We start from the raw sequence: 22,518 nt of genomic DNA, 5'->3' as shown, positions 1-22,518 counted from the left end.
TCGTGAGTCGCGCCGTGTCCGTCTGGACGCGACCCCGAGCGAGCCGCCACTCCTGACGAGCGCCATGGGGAGGAGATGCGCGGTGTAACGACGAGGCGAGTAGGAAGAGGAGGGGACGATGGGGACCAGCGTGGAGAAGGAGCTGTCCACCTTGCAGTGAGTCCTGGACATTTCTCCCTGCCTCCACCCGTGGATTCCCTCCACCCCACCCTCCCGTCTCGCCCCCCCCCTCCTCCTCCTGTGTTTGCGATCTTGTGTTTGCCCCGCGCGCCATGCGCTGTCCGGATCTGGCCTCTGTCTCCTTCGCGGATCGGAGCTCGCGGGCGACCTTTGGTCACTGGGCGCGCATGAAACACAACGCGCGGTTTAAAATCGCCATCATCATCATAATCACCCATCACTAGCACGGTTGGCTACGTACGGTGCGATAGAAGTTCAACATACTTAATCCATCATTTATCGCCGGCCCCGATCTGCCCACTGGCGGACGAAGGGGACACCCCCTAAGACGTCGCCTGGCCACGTCTCAAGGCCTCGCGATGTCACGAGCCGCTCGGCCTCTCCACACGGGCCGCGTTCACGCCTCCCGTCTCGGGCGATGGGCGGGCGGGCGTCGGGACGTTCTCTCGTGCGCGGTTCCTGTCAGTTAGTCAGTTAGTTAGTCAGTTAGTTAATCAGTTAGTCTGTTAGTTAGTTAGTCAGTTAGTCAGATAGTCAGTTAGTCAGTCAGTTAGTCAGTCAGTCAGTCAGTTAGTCAGTCAGTTAGTCAGTCAGTCAGTCAGTTAGTCAGTCAGTCAGTTAGGCAGTCAGTTAGTCAGTTAGTCTGTCAGTTAGTCTGTCAGTTAGTCAGTTAGTTAGTCAGTTAGTTAGTCAGTTAGTTAGTCAGTCAGCCAGTCAGTTAGTCAGCTAGTCAATCAGTTAGTCAGTTAGTCAGTCAGTTAGTCAGTCAGTCAGTTAGTTAGTCAGTCAGTTAGTCTGTTAGTTAGTCTGTCAGTTAGTCAGTCAGTTGGTCAGTCAGTTAGTCAGTCAGTTAGTCAGTCAGTAAATCAGTTAGTTAGTCAGTCAGTTAGTCAGTTAATCAGTTAGTCAGTCAGTTAGTCAGTTAATCAGTTAGTCAGTTAGTCAGTCAATTAGTCAGTCAGTTAGTCTGTTAGTCAGTCAGTTAATCAGTTAGTCAGTTAGTCAGCCAGTTAGTCAGCCAGTTAGTCAGTTAGTTGGTCAGTTAGTTAGTCAGTTAGTTAATCAGTCAGTTAGTTAATCAGTTAGTCTGTTAGTCAGTTAGTCAGTTAGTCAGTTAGTCAGTCAGTCAGTCAGTTAGTCAGTCAGTCAGTTAGGCAGTCAGTCAGTCAGTTAGTCTGTCAGTTAGTCAGTCAGTTAGTTAGTCAGTTAGTTAGTTAGTTAGTCAGTTAGTTAGTCAGTCAGCCAGTCAGTTAGTCAGCTAGTCAATCAGTTAGTCAGTCAGTTTGTCAGTCAGTTAGTCAGTCAGTCAGTTAGTTAGTCAGTCAGTTAGTCTGTCAGTTAGTCTGTCAGTTAGTCAGTCAGTTGGTCAGTCAGTTAGTCAGTCAGTTAGTCAGTCAGTAAGTCAGTCAGTAAGTCAGTTAGTTAGTCAGTCAGTTAGTCAGTTAGTCAGTCAGTTAGTCAGTTAATCAGTTAGTCAGTTAGTCAGTCAATTAGTCAGTCAGTTAGTCTGTTAGTCAGTCAGTTAATCAGTTAGTCACTTAGTCAGCCAGTTAGTCAGTTAGTTAGTCAGTTAGTCAGTTAGTCAGTCAGTTAGTCAGTCAGTTAATCAGCTGGTCAGTTAGTCAGTTAGTCAGTTAGTTAGTCAGTTAGTCAGTTAGTCAGTCAGTTAGTCAGTCAGTTAATCAGCTGGTCAGTTAGTTAGTCAGTTAGTCAGTCAGTCAGTTAGTTAGTCAGTTAGTCAGTCCGTTCCTTCCAGCGACCCGCGTGTCTTGCGTGCCCACACCATCTCACGTTTTGCAGAGGTATGCACTTGAGTCGTCCAACGTGATCTCGCTCGTCCTGTTTAATTCGCGCAATGCTAAGAATGCAGCTCTCCGTCATTGTTGGTGCGCTTTCGTTTGTTTTCACGCTGCTTGTGTGGGTAAATGTCAATGTTTCAAACCCTCATGTCAAGCCGAGCAGGTGATGTACGCGGATTTAAAGTATGCGTTTACAGGCAATTGAAAGGACGCGCGGTACAATTGATTTTATTTTAGAGCGTTTTAATAATCATATCAACAACAAGTCTTGAGCCTCTCTATTTGTTTTTAGGAGGATCCTGCGAATGAATGAGTGTTCGTTTGGCCTCGTGTGTGAGTGCTAGGTGGTGTGTGTGTGTGCCAGGTGGTGTGTGTGTGTGTGCCAGGTGTGTTGTGTGTGTGAGTGCCTGTCACGTGCAGTGGGGAGCGGTGGTGCAGGGGTTAGCGCTACGCTGCCCCACTAACCCAGCGACCCGGGTTCGATTCCCGCTCACGGCCAACACCAGTGACGCTTGTCTGAGCCGGCCCCTGGGCCTCTCATAGGTCGACTCAGCCTTAAATGAGATACAAAGGCGGCCGGGAGTGGTATTGGCCACCCACCCCGCTGTGTGCCGTCCCGGCCTTCACAGGTGCTCCTCGCGAACAGCACTTGCCCCTACAGTCTGCTGAAGGCTATATGGGGGATCTTTACGTCACGTGTATGGGATTAATGAGAGCAGCTCGTGGGATAGCCGATGGCTCCGTGTGGAGTAGCCAAGGGGGCCCACAGGAAGTCGCCCTCCCCAGCATCACTCTCCACCAACTCCAACTCGGCCTGCACGTCACGTGTCTCTCGACTCCCAGAGGCCTCTTCCCCAGCGATAGACCTGGGGGGCACTACAGCCCCACAGACTCGTGCCCCCCCCACCGCCCCTTCCCCCGTCACCTCACTCCCCCCCCCATCCCGCTGTGCCCGCATGCCGCAGGTGGTACCACGGCACCATGTCCCGCCACGTGGCCGAGGCGATGCTGATGCAGAACGGGCAGGACGGGAGCTACCTGTTCAGGCGGGGGCTGGACGGGCAGTTCGTGTTGGGGGCCAGGTGAGCGCAGAGCCAACCCACAGCACCCCCCACGGGACGTTCCCTGTACCCGACACCCTGTGTGGTGCCCCCCATAGAACACTGTCGCTTCGCCTCCCTGTATACTTCACTCTGCATAGCAGCGACTGCACCACACCCATTGCACACAACACCCGACGTAACATTCTGCGCAGCACACCCTAAACAGCACGCCTGTGTAGCACTGCCGCATAGCACTGCCGCATAGCGCACGCTGCATCGTGCACCCATAGCAAACCAGCATGTCTAGCACACCGACGTAGTAACCCCATCATCAATCATCACCAAGCCACCCATCCCTTATCATCATCTTCAATAAATAATCATTCATCAATCTATCCATGACGACCATCATCACCGACAATAAACATCATTAAGCGTTCACCATTTCAGTCGTAATCATTAATCCATCCACCACCATCACCACAATTATCCCATATTCCATGCCCCACCGCCACCATCACCGCACCCACGGCTCCCCGCCCCCCGCCCCCCGCCCCCCGCTCGCCAGGTCCAAGGACTCGGTGAGGAATTTCCAGGTGAGCTGGAGCGAGACTCGGGGCTTCTCCTTCGGCTTCACCATCTTCCCCACGGTCAAGGAGTTCGCCGATCACCTCGCCAACGAGCCCATCCTGGGGAGCGAGACCGGTCAGCGCTCCACCACCCCACCAACCCCGCCCCCCACGGTGCCCGCGTTCTTCAGTAGCCAGCCGGGGGGGGGGGGGCGGGGGGGGCGGTGTAATGCCCCTCGCCCCCAAATGAATATCAGTATTATTATTGGTCGTGAGTGGGAATCGAACTCGGGTCACTTCTGGCTTTGTAGCGCTAAGCAGCGCCCTACTGCTCGCCGCTAAATGCATTTGTAACGCGTCAAGAGCAGGAGAAAGACGGCGCTGGTGAGCGTCAATGTGGCAGCTCGTGGCTATCGAACCCAGCACTGATCAACGCGCAAAGTGTCGTGAAACTCCTTTTCCCGTGGCTCTCGAGGAGGTGCCAAACTCCTGGCTCGCCAGGAGAAGGCGGTACAGCACGCGGACTAATCGCCATCTGTTTCCATCCGTACGGGGATAGAGGGTTGCCCCCTCTCGTGCATGCTTTTCTCCGGGTGCTCCGGTTCACTCCCACGCGAATAACAAACAACACAACTCATCGTAAATTTTCTGAAAACATCTTTAAATAAATTTGAAAAAAATGTAGCGCCAGCACCGTCCTGAAAAAGAGTCGTTTGACTCAGCGTGGCTCTCCCGGATAGAGAAGTACGTAATAGATAAATAAATAGATACATCTTTTAGTGTTCTCTCACTGCAAGGATAAAGGTGCGGCGCTGCAATTGCCTGCTCACGCCACTGGTCGTGGAAAGGCCTTCACTATAGACAACTATAAGAGCGGAATTTGGTCTACTCTTCCACACTGACCAGACGTGTTGGAAGAGGTGGACATACCCACACTCTACCCCACCACTGCACGCGACCTGCCGATCCACTCCCTGTGCCGTACCCATTCACACTGTGGGGTGGGCCAGATCGTTGGGGTGTGGAGAGTGGGTGAGTGCGTGTGAGGCTCAATTGGTGAGTGCGTGTGAGTGAGTCGGTGAGTCGGTTGTTGTGACCTGCAGTGTGGTGAGTGGGTGAATGGGTGAGTGTGTGCGAGTGAGTGGGTGAGTCTGTTGTTGTGACCTGCAACGTGGTGAGTGCGTGCGTGCATGGGTGGGTGACTGTGTGAGTGCGTGCGTGCGTGCGTGGGTGAGTGTATGAGTGCGTGCCTGGGCTGGTGAATGTGTGAGTGCGTGCGTGGGTGAATGTGAGTGCGTGCGTGGGCGAATGTGTGAGTGAGTGTGTGCGTGGGTGAATGTGTAAGTGAGTGCGTGGGTGAGTGTATGAGTGCGTGTGTGGGCTAGTGACTGTGTGAGTGCGTGCGTGGGCTGGTGACTGTGTGAGTGCGTGCGTGGGCTGGTGAATGTGAGTGCGTGCGTGGGTGAATGTGTGAGTGCGTGCGTGGGTGGGTGTGTCAGTCTCCGACCTGCAGTGCGGTGGCGCGATTGGCTGGCTGACACAAACCAGCCGATCCGCTTGAGACCGGCGCAAGTGCGCGGCACGCGTTCGTTCGCGCCCCACCGGGCCACGGCAACTCTCTCGGGGTCCGCGTGCTCTCGACGGCGCCCAGCCCACGTGCCCCTCTCCCCCCCTCCCTCCCCCCTCGTGGTGCAGGAGGCCTGATCAGCCTCCGGTTCCCGTTCCCGCGGGAGGTGGCGGAGCCCTCCTTCTATGACCCCATCATCGTGCACACGGCGATGCGCTCGGGGCGCACCATCGATGACGTCCCCACGTACGCCTCCTCCGTGCGTAACGCCACAGATACACATCGAGACTCATAGAGACTCATAGAGATACATAGAGATACATAGAGATACACAGATACCCATAGAGACACACATATACCCATAGAGATACATAGAGACTCATAGAGATACATAGAGACTCATAGAGACACACAGATACCCATAGAGATACATATAGACTCATAGAGACACACAGATACACAGAGAGATACATAGATACCCATAGCAACCCATAGAGACGCATAGTGACCCATAGCAACCCATAGAGACACATAGAGACCCATAGCAACCCATAGAGATATATTAAAAGCAATCCACAACCCTGGGGCTGTGGCCATGTCAGCCGAGCTACGGACTGCAGAGTGAACCCGCCGTGATCTGCGCTCCTTCAACGGGGGAGGAGGAGGAACAGCGACACAAACTCTGTCTCTCTCTCTCTGCTGAAGCCCTCTATCGCCGTGGCCAGCAGCAGCAGCAGCCCGCGACGTGGAATCGTGGAGCTCCTGAGCCGCATGGCGACTGCCACCGTACACAAGCAGAGAATAGCGAGCACTCAGCTCGCGAACAACAACGAATATCTTATTAATTCCCCGACAGTCTGTGTAAACTAAGCGATAGGTAACGACATTATTAAGCACACAAATCGTCGCATTATACTAAATCTAAAAAATATTTCTATTACACACTTGCATCACCCATCATTGCAGCAGCGATGTTTCAAGACATGCAAAACTCTGGCCCTGTGTCGACATCCGCTGATTCGTCTGCAGGGTTTATGATTGTGTTAAACTAACTCTGCTGGATTGCCAGACGTTATTGGCGAGGGCACGGCCATGTAACTAGAGCACACCCGTCCAACGCAAAACAAAGCGATGCCGTACAGAATCTCATCATGCGTGGCCGTGGAGCTTCAGGGTCGAACGCAGGGAGGGGTAAGGGGCATGGAGGGGGTGGGGGGTGGTGGGGCGGGGGGGGGGGCTTCCCCCTCCCCCTGTGAGAAACCTGTCATCCCCCACACACACTCTGCTCTCGATCGATGCACGTTCACGGAGCACCCGTCTGCCGGGGCAGGATTAATTAAGGCTCTGCGCGCGCACTCGCGCGCTCTCACTCACTCATTAACTCACGCACGCACTCACTCATTAACTCACTCATGCACGCAATCACGCAATCACTCGTGCACTCACTAAACTCGCGCGCACTCTCCCACCCACCCACTGCCTCACCTGCGCACTCATTAACCGACGCACTTAAGAGCTCACTCTCACACTAACTCATGCATCCACTCACTAGCTCACTCACACACTCGCCCACACACTCACTCACACACTCACTCACCCACCCACACATTCACTCACACACTCGCCCACACACTCACCCACACACTCCCTCACACACACACTCACTCACCCACACACTCACTCACACACACACTCACACACTCACTAATGCACTTACATGCATACGCACGAATGAAATCACACACGCGCCCGCACGCTCACTCACTCAACAACAATTCGCCACTAAGTGGCGGTGACGTCACCACGGCGCTTGTGCCAGGCTAAGTGCACGTTGAGGCCACGTGAAGTGTTGACTGAGATGAGTGGCCGATGCACCACCTGTGCCCCCTACTGTGCCAACTTGCTGTGCTTTAACCACCCGACCCTCCGGTCGTTGTTGTGAGGGTCGCTCCTTACTCACACACTCACTAAGACACTCATACTCACACACACTCACTCACACACTAACTTACGAACACACTCACTCACACACTCACACACTCACTCACTCATACACTCAATGACTCATTAACACACTCACTCTCCACTCGACATTTTTACCGCTCACGAAACCATTCACTCACTCACAATCACTCACATTCTCACGGACTCACTAAATCACGCGCACACTCGCTCGCTAACTCACACACTCACGAATAAAAACAAATACCCCCCGTATAGCCTTCACAGACTGTAGGAGCAAGTGCTGCTAGCGAGCACCTGTGAAGGCCGGAACGGGGCACGCTAACTCTCACTCACTCACTGACGCCAATTCGTTTTCTGCTCCACTTCCCGCAAACGCCGTAAACCCACAGCCCTCACCGGGGGGGGGTGAGGTGAGGGTGAGGGAGGTGAGGGTGAGGGAGGTGAGGGCGAGGGAGGTGAGGGCGAGGGAGGTGAGGGTGAGGGAGGTGAGGGTGAGGGAGGTGAGGGAGGTGAGGGGGGTGAGGGTGAGGGAGTGACCGGGTGAGGGAGCTGAGGGTGAGGGAGGTGAGGGTGAGGGACGTGTTGGTGATGGAGGTGAGGGTGAGGGAGGTGAGAGCGAGGGGCGTGAGGGACGTGTTGGTGATGGAGGGGAGGGTGAGGGAGGTGAGGGTGAGGGAGGTGAGGGAGGTGTTGGTGATGGAGGTGAGGGTGAGGGAGTGACCGGGTGAGGAGTTGCGAGCGGCCGAGTTGCGGTTCACGCGCTCCACTACGATCCCCGCAAATATTTGAACCGGCTCTGTGCCTCCACTTGGTAGACTCAGCCTCAAATCAATACTGTATCTGGCGAGGTGTGTAAACATCGCCACTCGGGGAACAAAGGAGGCCGGGTCTGGTTCTGGCCACCCACCTCCTCGTGTGCTGTGCTGACCTTTATAGGTGCTCACTATCAGCACTTGCCCCGACAGTCTGCTACAGGCTACACGGGGGATCAGTGTATTTATCTCTTGTGGACGTGACGTGAGCCGAGACCGCGAGGTCTCGACCCCTTTCCACTCGCGGGGTCTCTCTCCCGTTCACCTTCTGCGAGTCTCAGCCCCCGTTTAATGGGAAACAAAGCTGCCAATCCAGTCACGTGAGAGAGCCTCATCCATATAGATGCACGTGCCCACACTGAAGCACGCTATTCACACGTGTACGCAATTGTTTATAACACAATACACAATAATACAATACAATACACAATAATATAATACAATACACAATAATACAATACAATACACAATAATATAATACAATACACAATAATATAATACAATACACAATAATATAATACAATACACAATAATGCAATACAATACACAATAATATAATACAATACACAATACTATAATACAATACACAATACTAATGAATGGTCAATCCAAAATATGAACTAAACTATATTTTGTTTTACCACGGAAGGCCCACTGAGCTATGTGGGTCTTTTTCAGAAGCCACCTGGCCACAAATGATAGTTCAACGAAGTGGCTTTTCGCGTGGAAACGTAAAGCAGCCAAATACTCCAGACGCATGATTCTAAATGTCGAGGGAGAAAGCGGTCGACTCGGAGGAAGATCCACGCGACCCCGGGGAGAAAATGCAAACTTCAAATCTACAGCAGCAGCAGCAGGCATCAGAGTCACGATGGAACCCACGACTGTATACCAGGCGAGGGAGTTAACATCTCCCCAAAGAGACCACGATGAGTCTCATTTGCAAGAGTGACCTGGAGTCAGAGTCGTCTTCCAGTAAAGGGGGGAGGGGGGTGGTGATGAATGTGGAATCTTCACGCCAGGGGGGGCGGGGGGATCTTTAAATCCCACTGTGAGTCTGAGTGGACGGCGCGTCGTGGTGTTACGGCTATCGCACCCTGCACTATGACACCCTGCAATGCTAATCAGGGCGGCCACTGGGCTCGAACTGTGGACCTCTGCAACGAGTGGCAGGCGCTCTGCAGCTGGGCCGCCTCACTGTGGGTGGGGAAAGGGGATGGGGGTGTGGGGGGAGACTTGGGGGCGGGGGGGGTAGCAGAGGAGAATGACTCCTTTGTTTATGTCCATCCCTGCCTCTACCCTCAACCCAGGTGGGGACGAAGGAGGGATTCCTCACCAAACAGGGCAGCCGCGTCAAGGTGAGCGACCACCATCTACCCAATGGGTTCAACCCCGCACCCAGGTCCGCCCGCCAGCGGAGGCCCTTTGCTGACGGACATCGCCGCTCTGTTTAGTTCCATTCACGTGATATGCAGAAGGGTCGCTTTTTATATAAAAAATATCACTGTAAGGCCACACACTAGCGGTATTATCAACGAATGTATTTAGTTGTTTTATGTTAATTGTTCTCTGAAAAATAACTCCGCTCTTTTTGCTTTGAGGTTCCTTCATCCAGCAGTAGATTGCCAGCGGGATTTATACTTTTAATAATTAGTACAATATTAATACATCTACATTGTTATTATGAAGGTTATATTGCACAAAAGAAAACTCAACACGTTCGTCAATAACACTATACACACAGCAACACGATGTTATCGGTTGGCACTGACAGCCGAGATTCTCTGCTCCTGCGATATTCACGATTCCCTAACAGACCATTGTCAATCCCATTGTCAATCCCATTGTCAATCCCATTGTCAATCCCATCGTCAATCCCATCGTCAATCCCATTGTCAATCTTCGGTTGCATTTGTTTGTCCCTACGCACTGTCCCATGTGGCACGGTCCTGAGTAGTGCCGAGGGCCTGGAGGGAGTGGATCGGGGCTGGAGGGGGGCAGGGAGAAAGGGAATGGTGGGGGGGGGGGTACTGGGAGGAGGGGGGTAGTGGGAGGAGGGGGGCAGGTGAAGGTGATGGGTGCTCTGCTTTGCACGACCCGAGTTCCATTATCGCCCACGACCAATAGCCCCTGACATGTGAACTTGGTGCGTTGTGTAAACACCAGCGCTGCGGCCACCTAACACTTGGTGCGCCGTGCCTCCCTTCATAACGGAACACGTCCCAAGGGTCTGTTGAAGGCTACACGGGGGACCTTTGCCTTTGCTCTCCCCGTGGTCTGTGTGACAGACGTGGAAGCGCCGCTGGTTTACGCTGCAGAGGAACGAGCTCAAGTACTTCAAGGACAGGAAGGTAACTCGCGAGCCTGAGGCCAGACTCAAGCAGAACCCCCTCCATACGCCGAGATGCAGACTGGCGGGGTAGATGCTGCTGTGTACACACGTGTGTACACATGTTACACACGTGTGTACACACGTGTATACAAACACACAAAGACCTCCCGTATAGCTTTAACAGACTGTTGGGGCAAGTGCTGTTAGCAAGCAACATATGAAGGTCGGTACTGTACACGAGGGGGTGGGTGGCCAGCACCACGCCCGGGCCACTTTTGTCTCCCTGGTGGCGATGTTTACACACCACACCAGGTACTCATTTAAGGTTGAGTCGACCTAGGGGAGGTCCGGGACCGGTTCAGATAATCGTCACTGGTGTTGGCCGCGAGCGGGAATCGAACCCGTGTCGCCGGGTTCATAGCGCAGCGCGCTAACCGCTACACTACAACTCCCCACACGCACACACAGACACACACACACAGACAGACACACACACACAGACACACACACAGACACACACACAGACACACACACAGACACACACACAGACACACACGCACGCACACGAGTCACCGTTTTCGCCGAACCTTACGACACGCGCGCGCGTGTCTCCCACACCTGGGTAGGGGCTAAGAGAGCGGGGGGGGGTGGTGGTTTATGGATGAGGGTGGTTGCGGGTTCAAGGTTGAAAGGGGATGGGGAAGTCGGGTGGGGGTTGAAGACGTTCAAGGTTGAAGGGCTGGGGGGGCACTTGATGGGGGGGGCGCTTGATGGGGGGCGGGGGGGAATTATATTGGCGCGTGAAGAGACGCGTGTCGCGGCTCTGGGGGGGGGGGGGGTGCGAGATGGATTGGAGGGGGGAGTCACATTTGACATGGACGCCTGTGAACCGAGTGGACATCTGTGTAAAAGCTTCGTAGCTCATCGGAGTCCTCCTCCAGTCTAAGCACAGACTCTGTGATGAGGAGGTGTGCGGGAATCATTCTCCTTCCCCCACCAACCCCCCCCCCTCCCCCACTATTGTTCCCCTCAGCCCCCTACTCTTTAACCACACCGAGGACCCAAGTGAAGTTCTAACCACATACTTGGTGTCGTTTTGCATTCGGCCTTGATACCAGGGCTCCTCTATGCCGGTGCCACGAGGCCAGTGATGGCATCGGGCTCCATGCCATTTAATAAACCACGGTGCCATGGGTAGTTCACATTAAACCACGGTACCATGGGTAGTTCACATTAAACCACGGTGCCATGGGTAGTTCACACTAAACCACGATGCCATGGGTAGGTTCACACTAAACCACGGTGCCATGGGTAGTTCACACTAAACCACGGTGCCATGGGTAGTTCACACTAAACCACGGTGCCATGGGTAGTTCACATTAAACCACGGTGCCATGGGTAGGTTCACATCAAACCACGGTGCCATGGGTAGGTTCACATAAAACCACGGTGCCATGGGTAGGTTCACATTAAACCACGGTGCCATGGGTAGGTTCACACTAAACCACGGTACCATGGGTAGTTCACACTAAACCACGGTGCCATGGGTAGTTCACACTAAACCACGGTGCCATGGGTAGTTCACACTAAACCACGGTGCCATGGGTAGTTCACACTAAACCACGATGCCATGGGTAGGTTCACACTAAACCACGGTGCCATGGGTAGTTCACACTAAACCACGGTGCCATGGGTAGGTTCACACTAAACCACGGTACCATGGGTAGTTCACACTAAACCAGGATGCCATGGGTAGGTTCACACTAAACCACGGTACCATGGGTAGTTCACACTAAACCACGGTGCCATGGGTAGTTCACACTAAACCATGGTGCCATGGGGAGTTCACACTAAACCACGGTGCCATGGGTAGTTCACACTAAACCACGGTGCCATGGGTAGTTCACATTAAACCACGGTGCCATGGGTAGGTTCACATAAAACCACGGTGCCATGGGTAGGTTCACATTAAACCACGGTGCCATGGGTAGGTTCACACTAAACCACGGTACCATGGGTAGTTCACACTAAACCACGGTGCCATGGGTAGTTCACACTAAACCACGATGCCATGGGTAGGTTCACACTAAACCACGGTGCCATGGGTAGTTCACACTAAACCACGGTGCCATGGGTAGGTTCACACTAAACCACGGTACCATGGGTAGTTCACACTAAACCAGGATGCCATGGGTAGGTTCACACTAAACCACGGTACCATGGGTAGTTCACACTAAACCACGGTGCCATGGGTAGTTCACACTAAACCATGGTGCCATGGGTAGTTCACACTAAACCACGGTGCCATGGGTAGTTCACACTAAACCACGGTGCCATGGGTAGTTCACATTAAACCACGGTGCCATGGGTAGGTTCACATTAAACCACGGTGCCATGGGTAGTTCACACTAAACCACGGTGCCATGGGTAGTTCACATCAAACCACGGTGCCATGGGCAGGTTCACATTAAACCACGGCATGAGTGCGCCTCTCGTTCTACTTTTAAACATTGGACTATGGCACCAGGAAGTCGTTTGCATCAGCGCACGGTGTCAGGGGAATTAACAACAAAGTTACTATCTCGGTAGCGACGGCAGGGGCCACGTTTACAGTGGGGCTGCGATGAGTGACATTTTTCGGCTGACTCAGCTGGTGCTGGTGGAGGCTGTTGCTGTTGGTTGTTGTTGTTGTTATTTTCCGAAACACCAACAACAACACCACCACCACCACCACCACGTGGTCTGGTTTTCTTGTGGTGGGACCCGTGACCAGGACAAGGAGCCAATCAAAGCCCTGGACCTGAGCCGGTGCACGGCGGTGCAGTTCGACTACAGCCGCGAGAAGGTGAACTGCTTCTGGTGAGGATCCAACGTGCCTCTCGCCCTCTCACTCACCAGCACACTCACCAACACACACACACTCACCAACACACACACTCACCAACACACACACTCACCAATACACACTCACCAACACACACACACTCACTCACAAACACACACACACACTCACCAACACACACACTCACCAATACACACTCACCAACACACACTCACTCACCAACACACACACACTCACCAACACACACACTCACCAATACACACTCACCAACACACACTCACCAACACACACACACACTCACCAACACACACACTCACCAATACACACTAACCAACACACACTCACCAACACTCACTCACCAGCACACACTCACCAACACACACTCACCAATACACACTCACCAACACACACACACACTCACCAATACACACACACTAACCAACACACACTCTGTCACCAAACACACTCACCAAACACACACTCACTCGCCAACACACACTCACCAACACACACTCACCAACACACACACACTCACTCGCCAACACACACTCACCAACACGCACTCACCAACACACACAACACACACACTCACTCACCAACACACACTCACTAATAACGAGACGCTGGACTCGAAGAGGGGCTTGCTACAACATCATCGTCGTCGTCATTGTAATCGATTCCATGAGGATCACCGTCATTATCACCTACAATCTTCATCACTACTCACTATCACCACCATCAACACCACTACTATCATCATCAGCATTTTCACCACCACCATCATCATCATCATCAATTGTACCAGGTACACCATCGCCACCACTTGCGTCAAAGTATTTGCGGCTGCTGCTGCTGCTGCGTTGGCAGTGGTGCACGAGCACAGGAAGCAAACACCACGTAGCCGTGGTTCGTGCTACGAGGAAGGACCATTGCCTCTGCGGTCGTGTGCGACTCTGCTCACGCAGCACAGGACGTACAACAGCGACGCCAATGGACTCACCGCAAACACGACGCAGACATCGCAGCGACACGCAGCTCAGCTGCTCCTGCCGCGGCTTCTCTGGGCTTGGCCGCCTGAATGTGAACGAAATCAGATTGCCCCTCGAAACGTCGCCTCTGATAAATGTCTCCTTCTGAGGCCACAGCAGCGCTACTGACAAGGAGTGTATCGAGCGCTTCCCGAGTGTCAACGTGACCCCCCCCCCACACCCCGTCGTCACCTTCCACCCCGTCACCTTCCACCCCACGCTCGTGCCGCTGTCCCCCAGCCTCGTGTTCCCGGAGAGGACGTTCTTCCTGTGCGCCAAGAACGCGCTGGAGGCTGACGAGTGGATCAAGCTCCTGCGCTGGAAGATGGTGAGTGGCACGCACAGAGGCACAAAGACAAAGATCCCCCTCGAGCGCTCTGTTTGGGGCAAAGTGCTGCTAGCGAGCACCTACGAAGGCCGCCTTTGTATCCCGAGTGGCGATGTTTACACGCTAATTTGAGGCCGAGTCGACATAGGGGAGGCCCTTGACCGGTTCAGAAGATCGTCACTGATGGTGGCCGTGAACGTGAATCGAACTCGGGTATCAGGGTCTGTAGCGCAGTGCGGTAACCGCTGCACCACCGCTCCCACACGCACCCCCCCCCCCCGAGTCCCATCTCGCCAGGTAGTGGTGGCTGTGCACGTGGCCTGTCATCCAGCACTGTGGAGGCACTGAGGGTTGGTGGGTCACACAGATCTATGTGCATCTCCCAACCCGTCAGTGTCGAGGGAGTGCCATATCCTGTCTTTCCAGGAGAAGGCAGTACAAGAAGTCGACTAATCGACGTCTGTTTACATCTGTACGGGGATAGAGCGTTGCCCCCTCGCGCTCTGTGTGGGGTTTGTTCCGGGTGCTCCGGTTTCCTCCCACGTGGTATAATCAACACGAACTCACCATTCATTGGCTGGAAACATCTTTCGATAAAGATCCAATGGAGCAGCAGCAGCAGCAAGCCCCTCTTGAAAAAGAGTCCTGCGACTCAGCGTGCCTCTGCTGGATAGATGAGCCGCGTCTTACTGATTACCATTGCTACGGGAGTCGCCACCACACGCAGCCTGGCACTGCTGCGGTCACCCATGTGCAGTCAGGCTCCTCTGACTCGCACTTCCCCTTGCGTGCGAATACATGTGTGTGTGTGCGTGTGAATACATGTGTGCGTTTGTGTGAATGTGCTACCAGCACCAACATCAGCACTGGTGAGACAAAGGCGGTGAGGCGTGGTGCTCGCCACCCATCCCCTCGTGTGCTGTGCATGCCCTTCACTTGACCGAACAGTCTGTCAAGGCTATGCGGGACGTCTGTGTCTTTGTGTAAATGCATCTGTGCGCGCATGTATGGACGTGCACATCAGCCAGCCAGGAAGTGGTTACTTCCTCCGGTATTTGCGGCACGGCAGCCCCAAACGGGTCCACATCGCCTTGCCCCATGGAATTTGAGCCGAGTGGCTTCACCTCACGGAATGCTCAAAACCCTGTTCCTGAGGGTCGGAGAGCGGAGCGCCATTCTTTCTCTTAAGGATGGCAATAGGTGGGGTGCTGCCAGTTACTTTTGATTGAATGAATGATCGATGATTGGGTGGTGCTGATGCATCATTGAGCTCCTGTGGCCACCGCAGCTTCTGTTTGGCCAGATAGAGGGGGTAGTAGACGGGCACCACACGGGCTGCTGAAGAGATGGACTAATGCGGTACAGGAGGATGTGGAACTGAGTGGACTTGCCAAAGACTGGTACCAGCGGTATCAAGATCGGCCTCTGTGGAGGAGGAGGCTCATGAAGGACGCTGATGGGCAGTTGGAGGCAGTCGCCCTCCATTATCAATGGAGGGCGGAGGAGCGACGCTCACAACAATGAGCGGAGCGCCGGGCGGCTAAAACGCAGCAAGTTGGCACAGTGGGCATCACAGATGGTGTATCTGCCCGTAATCTCAGTCGGTCAACCCATGGCACCTGCTGGGTTTGTCCCATGACCTGCCAGCGAGCCTTCCTCACTTCACATGGCCTCAAGGTGCACCTAGCCTGGCACAAGCGCCGTGATGACGACACCGCCACTTAGTGGCGAGCGGCGGTTGTTGTTGTTGTACATGTGTGCGTCGGTGTGTGTAAAGTGGTGCGCGTGTAAAGTGAAGTGAGGGCGGAGTGGTTAGCGCACTGTGCTACTAAACTGGCCACCTGGCTTCAATTTCGGCCAACATCAGTGGCAAGCGATTATCCGAGTTACCTAATGCGGTGTGTAAACATCAGTACATTGGGAGACAAAGGCGGCCGGGTGTGGTGTTGTCCAAACCACGTCCTCGTGTGCCGTGCCGGCCTTCATCGGTGCTAACGACACTTGCCCCAAACAATGTATGCAGGCTAAATTGGGGATCTTTATCTTTGTGCGCGTGTTGTGTGTTTGATCGGCAGAATCAAGAACAGAAACAAAGATTGCTGCGGAAAACCAAAACCGTGTAGGTGCACATTCTACACATTCACCTTGTAGGTGAACATCTAGGAAGGTGAACATCTGAGCTGCTGATCATCTTTGTAGGTGAACATCTAAGCCGGTGAGCATCCTTGTAGGCGAACATCTGTGAAGGTGAACATCTTTGTAGGTGAACATCTTTGTAGGTGAACATCTGAGCTGGTGAACATCTTTGTAGGTGAACATCTGAGCTGGTGAACATCTTTGTAGGCGAACATCTAAGCCGTTGAACATCCTTGTAGGCGAACATCTGTGAAGGTGAACATCTTTGGAGGTGAACACCCGGGTAAGCGATCACCTGGACAGAACACCCGAGGTGTTGAACACCAGGGCAGATGAACGCCTGGACAGATGAACACTTCCCCGCCACGCCTTCGGGGAGACCATTCGCCACGGGGAGGGGGCGAAGGGGATTGGGGAACCCCCTGAGGGGTCTACTTGGAGTGGCGCCGACCTAGGGGGACTCGGTCAGCCAAGAGAGCAGCGACCCGCGGACTCGACTGCTTTGGACCTGGCCACGCACCCTCAACCACACGGGTTGGACTCCCTGTCGGGGCCGAGCCTGTTCTCGCGTTGATAGTTTTGTTGTTTGTGTTAAGTGTGTGTTTGTGTGTGTGTTTGCGTGTGTTAGTGTGTGTGTTTGTGTGTGTGTTAGTGTATGTGTTAGTGTGTGTTTGTGTGTGTGTTAGTGTGTGTGTGTTAGTGTGTGTGTGTTTGTGTGTGTTTGTGTGTGTGTGTGTTTGTGTGTTTCCACTCGCGGTTGGGTCCGCTGGCGAGCGGCACCACGCACTCACTCTGTACACCACTCACTCACTCTGTGCACCACTCACTCTGTACACCACTCACCAGAGGTGTGGACTCGAGTCATGTGACTTGGACTCGAGTCAGACTCGAGTCATGAATTTGATGACTTGCGACTCGACTTGGACTTGCATAACAATGACTTTGTCCCACCTATGAGATGTGGACTCGAGTCATGTGACTTGGACTCGAGTCAGACTCGAGTCATGAATTTGATGACTTGCGACTCGACTTGGACTTGCATAACAATGACTTTGTCCCACCTATGAGATGTGGACTCGAGTCATGTGACTTGGACTCGAGTCAGACTCGAGTCATGAATTTGATGACTTGCGACTCGACTTGGACTTGCATAACAATGACTTTGTCCCACCTATGCCACTCACTCACTCTGTACACCACTCACTCACTCTGTACACCACGCACTCTGTGCACCACGCACTCACTCTGTGCGCGTTCATCCAGGAGACCCACGCTGCGTCGCATGGCTCCTTGTCACGAGGCTCCTGCCGCTACATGGGGGGCGAGTCTGGGGGTGGAGAGGCGCGTGGGGGGCTGGGGGGCGGTGGGGGAGGGGGGCGCGTGGGGGCTGGGGGGCGGTGGTTGGGCGCGTGGGGGGCTGAGTGGGGGCATCTTCGGCTCCCGGCATAGGAACGTTCCTCTCTACTGTACGCACTGTATTTATCCGGGTTGGAGCGCGCGCTCCTGGACGCGGATGGCGTCGCGGTTGTTGTTGTTTTTTCGTTTGTTGTTGTTTATTCTTGTGTTGTTATTGTTGTTGTTCCGTTTGTTGTTGTTTATTCTTGTGTTGTTATTGTTGTTGTTCCGTTTGTTGTTGTTTATGATTGTGTTTGTTATTGTTGTTGTTCCGTTTGTTGTTGTTTATGATTGTGTTGTTATTGTTGAAGTTTGTGTCGTTTGTTATTGTTTATGATTGTGTTGTTTGTTGTTATTTGTATTGCGTGTTGTTATTGTTGCTTATTATTGTGTTTGTTGTGTAATTGTTTGTTGTACTATTTTAGTTCTTGTATTGTTGATGTGCATCGAGTTTAATAATCGACATTTTTAAACGACCCGAGTCGCGAGTTTCCCGTCTCGTGTGGTGTGTGTGGTGTGGTGTGTGTGATGTGGTGTGTGTGGTGTGGTGTGTGTGATGTGGTGTGTGTGATGTGGTGTGTGTGGTGTGATGTGGTGTGTGTGATGTGGTGTGTGTGGTGTGGTGTGTGTGATGTGGTGTGTGTGCTGTGTGTGTGCTGTATGCTGTGTGTGTATGCTGTGTGTATCCTGTGTGTGTGCTGTATGCTGTGTGTATGCTGTGTGTGTGTGCTGTGTGTGTGGTGTATCCTGTGTGTGTGCTGTGTGTGTGCTGTATGCTGTGTGTATGCTGTGTGTGCTGTGTGTATGCTTTGTGTGTGTGCTGTGTGTGTGGTGTATGCTGTGTGTGTGCTGTGTGTGTGCTGTGTGTGTGTGCTGTATGCTGTGTGTGTATGCTGTGCGTGTGCTGTGTGTATGCTGTGCGTGTGCTGTGTGTGTGCTGTGTGTGTGTGCTGTATGCTGTGTGTATGCTGTGTGTGTGCTGTGTGGTGAGTTTGTTTCCTGCCCACGGCTGCCATTCCGTGGCGAGTGCCAGAGTTGACGAGGCGACCCGCGCAGCTCTAATCCCCCCCGCCTCCCCCACCCCGACTCGCACTCGTGGCCAGCCGGGTCAAGTTGTTGCTCCAACAGTCGCCACGCGAACGACAAGGCTTGTCGAGGCCTTCATCCAGCAGTGGATTTACGAAGTCATGGGAAATATTCATTTTGTATCATATGCGATTATGGTCGGCCGGTACAAATGACACGCTTCCAAGTACACGTCGAGCAAACAGTACAAAAAACGAAATGAAAAAAAAACATCGAATATCTAATCGAACCAATTTCCATTATCTTCTTGCTTCTTTCGGTAAAGTCACGTAGAAGGGAAAAAAAAAACATAATAACATTTGTATTATGTTTTATTTTGTATTATTTTATTATACATTTTATTAAAACATTTTTATTCTGTTTTATTTGTATTTTTTTTTTATTTCCCTTCTACGTGACTTTACCGAAAGAACCAAGAAGATGAATCCCTGCAGTCACGAAAGCTTCAAATCGAAATTCAATTCCCATTAATTGTGACGATTCGTCGCATCACGTGGTGGTGTGACTCGTCGTGATCACGCACGCGGTGGGGGGGGGGGTGACGCCGCCCGAGTCAGTACCGCGGCGCGCCGCCAGGTGGCGACACAGACCGCGGGGTGGCGCCGTGAGCGACACGCCAACACGGAGGCCACGCGCCGAGACGAGGAGGGGATGGCGAAGCTCCGAACATCATCCAACTCTCGATTTAAAGCTTTCGTGACTGCAGGGATTCATCTTCTTGGTTCTTTCGGTAAAGTCACGTAGAAGGGAAATAATATTATTTTAATATTACTTTATTATGTTTTATTTGTATTATTTTATTATTTCCCTTCTACGTGACTTTACCGAAAGAACCAAGAAGAAGAAAAAGATCATCCAACTCGTCACTTCGTCACAGGCCTCACGAGTTACCGTCGCCGATTAGCCGCAGCCAGCCACTAGTGCTATCCCTACTGCCGAACACTAAACAACTGCCAATCATCGTCGAGTACGAGCCCAAAGGAACTCGCCCAAATCCGTCATCAGCACGAGGCTTTGCAACCAGATCCGAGCCCTTCTTCGACTGACCATAACCCTAGACAACTAGCAACCATGCCACGAACCTAACTCGATAGGACGAACCCGAGCCAGCCACGAGAACTCATCCATAACCAGCTGGTCACGCAGCCACAAGGACGAGGCATAACCCAATCTGACGATATCCCACCAGTCAATAGCAATAGCTCTGCAAACGATCTTAACCAAACTAAGCAACCATTAACTAGTTCTAGCCCTGCCACTGATCCAACTCTACCAACTTGTCCGATCTTGCTATCCCTAGCCCCAATCACTTACGAGCCCGCACCTCTCGCCCCCATCTCGTCGCCTCTCTCCACGTCGCGTTCGCTTCTCGGCGTCGCTGACCAGAGAGGGTGGGGGGGGGCTGCAGAAGGGGCAGTGGAGTGAGGGGGGGGGTCACCAACGTTTGATCCCCGATTACTTCACCCCAAGCCCCACGCGGGTCCAATCCGGGGGTGAAGCTTTGCCCCGGGGGGCGTAGAGGAGGGGGGGCTTTGGGATTGTGATGAAGAGGTGGGAGGGCAGTTCGTGTCCCCACTGCGTCAGTAGTTCCAGCGCCGAGTCGCCCCCCCCCCCCGCGAGCTCTAATTAACGCATTAATATTCATCCCCGTGCCGTGCGCCGCCATCTGCCGCGCGCGCACAATCGCGATCAAAATCGCTGACGAGGCGAGGATCCGCGATTGTTCGGCGTGGGGGCCCCGCGCAGAGCCCAGCCCCCAAACCCCCCCCTCCCCGTTCTCCCCACCCTCCCCCCCTGACCAGCACTCACCCCCCATTCCGTCCCCTCCCCTCACCACCAACCCCCATCGCTCGACGGCCAGGATCGCCTCGTGGCTCCAGGTTGAGGAGGCTGCAAAGTCCACCTCGGGGCTCTGCATTCTCAGGCGGTGACGCGTGCACGGGGGGGGGGGAGTCACCGAGGAAGTGGAATGCGCTGGCGGTGCATTCGTTGTCGTCAGCGCTTTAGGGCGCCGCGGTGCCTAGGAGATGTTAACTACCTCGCCTGGCATGCAGGAGGTGGTGGGTTCGATCCCGACCCTGATGCTTGCTGTATATTTGGAGTTTGCGGTCTCTCTCTCTCTCTCTGTGGTCGCGTGGATTTTTCTCCGGGTCCTCCGCTTTTTCCCTCCACATTTAGAAACGTGCGTTTGAAGTATTTGGCTACGATACAGTTACACATGACAAGCCACTTCGTTGACCTATCATTTGTGGCCAGATCGCTTCCGATTTTTTTATACTGCTCTTTGGGCCTTACCTGGTAAAATAAAAAAAAAACAGTTGAGAATGTATATATTTCTCCTCCAGGCAGATTTACAGACTTGCAAAGAGACCCATTGCCTCGTTACAGAGACCCGTAGACTGCGAACGTAGAGACCCATACATCGACTCACACAGAGACCCATCGACTCACACAGAGACCCATCGACTCGCAGATATTCACACGGGGGACCCACAGAATGGCACGAATACTTTAGACTTACATAGAGACCCAGACTCATATAGAGACCTATATGGGGTACTTACACAGAGACCCATAGAACGGCATACTCACACAGAAACCCAAAGACTCACATAGAGACCCATCGACTCACAGAGACGTATACAGAGAAGCACAGATTCACATAGAGACCCACCGACTCATATAGAGACCCACTGAGAAACTGCTGGCTTCATCGTCAACGCGTTCTGCACCAGACGGGCGCTCGCATTTCCCCAGGGAAACTTGGGGAGCTGCAATCATCATAATCACGAATAAACAATCATCATTAAGAATCCTCAATCATCATTAAGAAACTACAACCATCATTAAGAATCTACAATCATCATCATGAATCTACAATCTTCATGAATTTACAATCATGTATGTATATATGTCGAACTTCTTTTGCACCGTACGTAGCCAACCGTGCTTCATCGGAGGTGCGAGGAAGGCAAACAAGCTAAACACAACTCGGCTCTTCACCAGCGAAGCTTGTTGACAACTCGCCACAGCGGCGCCCCAAGAATCTGTAATCGGCATCACTTCACGCAATCATCGTCATCGCACGACGCCTCGCCATTACGATCAGCGAATCCACCCGCGACGCGGTCCCTGAGAATCCAACAACTCGGAGTGGAATTCCTGGAGCCCTCCTCAACCTGGAGCCACGAACTCTACCCGCTCTGCCTGCAGGAGGAGCCCGCGGCGTCACGTGACAAGGTTCTGAGTTATTGCTCGTCTCGCACACACACACACACCTGTACCCTGCGGTACAGGTGTGTGTGTGTGTGTACCCTGCGGTACAGGTGTGTGTGTGTGCACCTCCACTCCCAACCCCCCTCCAACCCGCCCCTCCTCACCCCCACCCGCAGACCCCCAAACGGCCACGATCACCGCGCAATGAGCCGCAGGTAAG

General features: G+C 53.2%; 1 protein-coding gene across 1 annotated transcript; it reads left to right on the top strand.

The window, feature by feature from the left end:
* The first annotated feature begins 108 nt into the window (after positions 1-108).
* DAPP1 (dual adaptor of phosphotyrosine and 3-phosphoinositides 1) lies at positions 109-16,696 on the top strand. Its single transcript, XM_078859399.1, has 9 exons — positions 109-156; positions 2,945-3,061; positions 3,591-3,727; positions 5,287-5,417; positions 9,246-9,293; positions 10,224-10,286; positions 13,041-13,126; positions 14,378-14,465; positions 16,541-16,696. The coding sequence occupies exons 1-9, from the start codon at positions 119-121 to the stop codon at positions 16,586-16,588; spliced, it is 756 nt and encodes a 251-aa protein (XP_078715525.1). The 5' UTR covers positions 109-118; the 3' UTR covers positions 16,589-16,696.
* The last annotated feature ends 5,822 nt before the right edge of the window (positions 16,697-22,518 follow it).

This window comes from Lampetra fluviatilis, chromosome 9, assembly GCF_964198595.1.
Source record: "Lampetra fluviatilis chromosome 9, kcLamFluv1.1, whole genome shotgun sequence".
Lineage (NCBI taxonomy): Eukaryota > Metazoa > Chordata > Hyperoartia > Petromyzontiformes > Petromyzontidae > Lampetra > Lampetra fluviatilis.
This window is presented reverse-complemented; position numbering and strand designations above follow the sequence as displayed.